The following is a 6,392-nucleotide window of genomic DNA, read 5'->3' on the forward strand; positions in this document are numbered from 1 at the left end:
ACCTGCAGCAAACTGGTCTTTTTGATTTGATTTTTTTTTTTTACATTAAGATGTTTGGTCTAAGATCTACTCAGTTTGCTTGGTTGATGAATATTAAATGCATGTAGGACTAATTTGTCTTTACGCTTTGAGCGGCTTTGGGCTTATTAACTTTCATTATATTCAGTTTAGCCTGACAGAATCTTTCTTGATTCGTCTTCATGGAACAGTGCCTCTGTTTATACCTTGCGGGCGTGACATACCTGAGCTAATCAACTGTCACCCTCCTTTCTGCTCCGCGGGTTGCAAAGGAACAGAAAAGGTCTCTGTTCCGTCCAGCGTCCTGATCTATTCTTCTTCTCCTGCAGCTTGTTAAATTGACATTTATGCATTGGGCTAACACTTTTTAGAGAACTAGCGACAAGTCAACTTCAGTGACCTTGTCTTTTCTATTTAAACATTTTCCTCCATAGGAATTTTTGTTTTTGTTTTTTGTTGTTCCTTTTTATGGTCCTCAAGAAGAAATATTCTCACTTCCTACTGTACTACTTTTTGCATGATGTGTAACTTTTTCTTTTTTTTTTTCTCTAAGCATCGACTGTATGTGAAAGCAAGATGCCTGGGGTGATGAATCCTCACGATCACTCAGTTTATTCACAAGTTTGCATCTCTGTGGGTTTATGCCTGAAATGGATCAACAGCCCGACATGCAAACATGCATCAAGAGGCAATGTAACGCAGCAGGAGTCATTATGAGACCTTCCCTCCCTTAATCACTGCAGAGCCACATTTGGTGGATTCTGCTGGTTGTAATATAAAGTGAGTCATTTGTTACCAAGCCCACCTCAGTTAAAGTGATAATATGTAACTCGTCTGACTCCATCTTTCTCCTGCTTCTTTCTACCAAATGCTGTCTTTCATCCATTTCTGGCTGGCGACTCCACAGTCGGTGTTAAAGCTGCGCTGAATTGATTCAGCTGTGTATTCTCATGTCAGGGGCTTCACTTTTTAGCCAGAGGGAAGAGTTGCCTCTTATATCCAGTTCTTCTTGTGAGGTGAGACAGGGCCACCAGGGAATCTCATTATATTTGAAAAGCCAATACTTTGAGTTTAAAGTTTCCTTCAAGTGTGGCTGGCCGTTATGGAAGGGGGGAGTTGAGGGAAACATAAAAAACAACCGTCTCCACCCGTTCTGTACCATCTTCCACATTATATATTCATTTTCATTCGGGCACGCTTCGATCGCTTCACAATTTTTCAAGTCTATTTGGTTTCACAGTGTCTGCTAGAATTATAGCTCGCATTCCTCAAGACGGCTCTCTAATCTCACAGAGAGGGGACGAGACGAGGGGGGATAAAGAAAGAAAAATGACGCCGGGACATATTGGCATGTCAGCAGTCAAACTGCACCATACGTTTGTCTGACTGACACCAACTGTGATCCTGTGAAACAAAACACGAGTTGTGAGCTGAAAGAGTAAGAAGTTGCACAATCTGCTCAGAAACAAACAGAAATGAATAAAAAGGGAAAAAACTATGAAGACCCAGAAACAGAAGCTATGACTAATCTCCACCTTCATGCTTGCAACACCATGCATGCTTTTTGCAAGATTAGTAGTAAAATGCAAGGCTTATATGTAATCCTGTTAAATAAAGCAAAATGTTGTTGATTTGCCATTCTTTTTTTTAAACTCTGTGTTTAAATTTAAACTTTATTTAGTTCAAATCTAATGTATTATGGAGAGATAGATATAAAACACAGGAAGTAAGTCAGTCAGTGCAACAGTCATCATCACAGCCAGGATGATACAGGGATTAAAAGATCAGATCAATAACCAAAAAAGTCAGACTTATTTTAGAGCTGAAATTATGATCCACTTTATTTTAACTAAAGCAAGAAACAAAGGAAAGAAATAGAGAATAACATCAACATCAGCACCAAAACATTGCTGTAGAAAGCCTGGATCACTGCCTATAATAGAGTTAAATATATAATTGATAAATGAAAGTGAAATGAAATTAATTTATGTTCCATTAAATGTTCTACTTATTTATTCAACACATCAGCATATAAATAGATAATTTAAGTGCACCATTAAATTATAAAATGGAAAATTATACAATTGACTGTGCCATTACATAATCTAATATGACTTTAAACTTATCAAAATTAAGTGTAATTGTTTTAAAGTAAATAAATTCCAATATTAAAGTTATAGATGTTCTTTAGTCGGGTGGATCGTCAAATTAGGTGGTCCTCTAAACTGTCAATCATTCTGGTGATATGTTTACGTAAGGCCGTTCTACGTGCTCGTCCCCATTTTCACTTATCGCTGCTGAGTCTGACATAGTAGAACAAATGCAAATGTTCTTTTGCAAAATAAGCTTGTTTGAGTGATGCACATGTTTTTTTTTTTGTTTTTTTTTTAAGTGGAAAGGGTGGGTCTTTTAAAAAGTTCACAAAAATTATCCACTATACTTTTCAGTTGTTTCACTCTGTTTATTCACTCATCATGTACAAATCCAGCCTCTATACTTATAGTTTGGTCTGAATTATCTGTAGTAAATTCGCAAGAGAGGTTTAGGTGTCTTAAGTCAGTGGGTGGAGCTAACATTGATCCAGTTCTAAAGTCTGAAAAATTTCAGACCAACCAAAGGATATTAAGGCTTGACTTCCAGACCAAATGGTAATGGCACACTAAGCAGACATAGAGATGACTGAGAAGCATAGAAGGAAAAAAAACGACGGCCGTTTGAATGGAGGAGGTTTTACCAAACAATGGAAACAGCAGAAACAAAAGAAGACAAGACGGAAAATAAAATCAAAGGAATCGAGGAGGACTTAGAGAGACTGGCAGTTCAAGCAACGGTCAATCCTCATGATCACCAGACAGCCAAGTGACCTCCATGTCTGTAGAAACATCTGAGATCTCAGTACAGAGGAGCAGCATGAGGGAAGATTAATCTATCATTTTTTTAAAGCCTGATTAGGCACTTAGATCCTCTCTATTGATTTAGCTAAAGCAATATTCAACTGAATTAATGTAAAGATGCATATCATTTTCAAAACTAGTTTTTTTTACCCTACTTGAATTACCGTACTTGAATTACCCTACTTGAATTTTAGCATATGATTCTTTTTGAGATAGGCGTAGATCTTAAGCATGGGATGGGGCTTATCTTTGTTTGACTCTCATGACTGTTAGTTTCTGCTGCACTGTTGAATACAAGTTTCTAAGTGCTGTTTAAGAGGCAACATTATTTTTTACATCTTGTGTGTGGAATAAAAAAATTGTTGTTGATGTTTTCCTGTTTGAAAATATATAAGATATATAAATGATCAGATTTTACCATGTGAAGATTTGATCTGCCAGCACTTTAGAACGTATCATTTATTTTCGCTTCTATAAGGAAATAAATTTAAATATTATATGTTATACCTAGAGATTGAAGAGACCGGTTAACTGAAGTGGACATTAAACATTTTATCAGGTGTCAGAGAAAATATTCAACTTTTGCTTTTAAGTATATTTATTAGCATATTTCACAGAGAGTAAATTTACATGTGGAGATAATTTTAGTACCAGCGTCCAATGAACCTACAGCCTCAAACCCCCACTCATCCAAAAACACATTCAAACTTATGCATTAAATGAGTAAAATGTTTAAATAATATTGGAGCTAAAATAAAAAGCAGTCTAAAACAATTCATTTAGGACTCCAAACTTTTAAATCAATTCATTCTAATCAAAGAGTAAAAGTGTAACAAGTTCATGGACTTGTAAGTGCACTTGTGAAGCTTTTAGAAATGCTCATATGTGAAGTACAATTAGAGACCTCCTGCTTTGTTCCTGAGTGCAGTTTAAGAACATAATTAGAAGTCAAACGTATAACGTTCCATTTTACCTTGAATTCATGTCATAGAAGAGACAAAAGGGGGAAGAGAGGAAGATTAAATCTAAGAGAAGCTCAAACAGGAATGAGGCTGCCTGTTGTTGCTCCTCCATCTCCATTCATGTCAGAATAGAGCAGACCATGTGGAGATGGCTGGCAGAGAGGCAGTCAATAAAATCACATTTCATGCTGCAGCAGGTTTGTGTGAGTGCACTCAGGTGAAACCTGTCTTTGCACTTTCCTGCACCTGCCTCAGATTTTGCTAATAACTTTGCATCACTGAGGGAAACAGAAGTAATCCGAACTGTACCTTGTCATTTGCAATACTTTTATATTAATCCTAATGGACTTTGAATTTTGGGTAATAGAGGTTATGTGGCTTACCTTCTGTATTTGAACTGCAGTGGCAACTTTAACGTAATCTTTGTAGAGCAGAGAAGTAAAAGTTTGCTTAGAGTCTAGAGTTAACATTATGGAGGACCAACTCTGCCATATTTAAAAATAAATAAAATAAATGCTCAATAAATAAATAAAAATACAATTAATTGCCTCCAAAAATACAATAAACAAAAAATAAATGTAGGTCGAAATGAACTTAAAGTGAGACATAAATGTATATCCCTTTTAATTAGCTTCTTTATTTATTCGCTTTTGTAATACTTACCTTATTTATTTATTGTCCGTTATAATCTTCAACTTTATTTATTTATTGCTTCTTTTTTTAAGTCTTTATTTATGTGCATGATAACCCTTTCCTTATTTACATAATAAGGCAAAAATGCATGCAGAAATGTAAAAACAACAGGCAGAAATAGTGTTAGTGTAAAAAAATACAAATGAAGAATACAACAGACAAAATTATTATAACATGCACATAAATAAATACTTAAAAAAATTAGCAATAAATAAATGTAGTTGGAGATTATAACAGACAATAGGTGAATAAGGTAATTATTACAAAGGCAAATAAATAAAAAGCTAATTAAAAGAGATATAGCTATACATTTATGTATGATTTAATTTCTACCTACATTTATTTGTGTATTGTATTTTTGAGGGCAATTAATTGTATGCTTATTTATTTATTACTGTATTTATGCCAAATACAAAAGTGAAAACGTAAGTTTATGTTTTTACTTAAAAAGCTGCAGTTTACACTGCACCTTTTAGTTTGTCATTGAATTTCTCCAAACTGGGATTATTCTGACTATTGTCTACAGTAAACAACTCTAAAGTGAAAAACAAAACTAAAAAGATGTAGCTGGAAAGTGGAAAATGTTGTGGTACAGCTTAATTAAGCTCATGTGCTTGTAAATCATCATTCCTGTTCAGTCACATGTTAGATGTAACAGATTCTGCTTGATGATAACAACACTTTTTTTTTATACTTTTCTTCTTCCTTTCCTATCCATATTCCCCTTTTCCTTTCACCCCCTTTCCTTTCATCCATTTCTCCTCCCACCAGGCTTGTAAGTTCTGCTGATACCTCTCATAGTCCTTTTTGCAACACTGAAAAGCAACGACTTATCTCCCCCCACGCGACCCAGGCTTAGGAGAGAAGGACAAGAAGAAGATGCAGCAAGAAGAAATCTCTCCACAATGAGTCAAACAAGCAAATATAGAATATTCTCACTGACACAGCAGCTGTATATCACTAATGTTATTTTAGTAGAATGACTTCTTGCTTCTTCATTCTTTCTCTCCATCTTTTTCTTGATTCGCCTGCTCTTCTCCTACCTTTTCATGTCTTGATTTTAGATCATTTTTTTCTCACTCTGACTCCTCCATCTTTCTCTCTCTCTCTCAATTTTTTTTTTTCATCCATCATTGATTTTATAATTTACTTTTTCAACTTGTCACTGTATTGCATTTGGCACCTCTCTGTTGCAGTGACAGAAATATAGTGGGTGTTAGCATTATTCTTGGCATCATGCCACATCTCTAGGCGATACTTGAAAGAATGTCAATGATGATATTGTAAGACAAATAACATGTTTAACTCCTTATGAACCGTAATACTCCAGTTGTTAGCCTTGTTGACACCCATGGATCCCTCCCACCTTGCCCCTTCATGGCTACCTCTTTCACCTGTGTCCCCCCCACCCCTTCCCCAATGCAGATTGCCTGACTGCGTATAAGCGTCTCCTTACCTGTCTGTCCTTTATTGACCTGCGTGACCATCGCTGGGCCAGCGAACACCGCAGCGGCTCAGCTGCTGTCCTGGTTGCTGAAGAGCGTTGACTTTTTTGACGTGTTCTTTTGTTTTCTCGTCACAGACCGTGTTTGCTCTTGTTTTTTTGTCTTGAAGCAGAAAGAACAAAAACTGTTTTTCTTTTTCTGCGGTGGTTGTGGTCTTTTAGGACAAGGTTGTAGCCATAAGCCTTCAAAGTAAGAGACTCTGGAGTTGTTTCTTTAATTTGCTTCTGTTCCTATTGCATTAGTTGTCATGGAGTGGAAATCAGTAAATCTTTACAGTAATGGTGTGAACCTTAAAAAAAAGTACTATTATATAAATATTT

General features: G+C 35.8%; 1 protein-coding gene across 1 annotated transcript in view; it reads left to right on the plus strand.

Annotated features, from left to right (window-relative positions):
- Positions 1-5,860, plus strand: part of cdh13 (cadherin 13, H-cadherin (heart)) — a 496,790-nt gene extending 490,930 nt beyond the window's left edge. Inside the window, exon 15 of the mRNA XM_038293940.1 lies at positions 5,339-5,860. Coding sequence (XP_038149868.1) covers positions 5,339-5,346 — 8 coding nt within the window. The 3' untranslated portion in view covers positions 5,347-5,860. The remainder of the gene's footprint in view (positions 1-5,338) is intronic.
- Positions 5,861-6,392: the final 532 nt, after the last annotated feature.

Source organism: Cyprinodon tularosa, unplaced genomic scaffold, assembly GCF_016077235.1.
Source record: "Cyprinodon tularosa strain WSP-4 unplaced genomic scaffold, ASM1607723v1 ctg332, whole genome shotgun sequence".
In the NCBI taxonomy this organism is placed as follows: domain Eukaryota; kingdom Metazoa; phylum Chordata; class Actinopteri; order Cyprinodontiformes; family Cyprinodontidae; genus Cyprinodon; species Cyprinodon tularosa.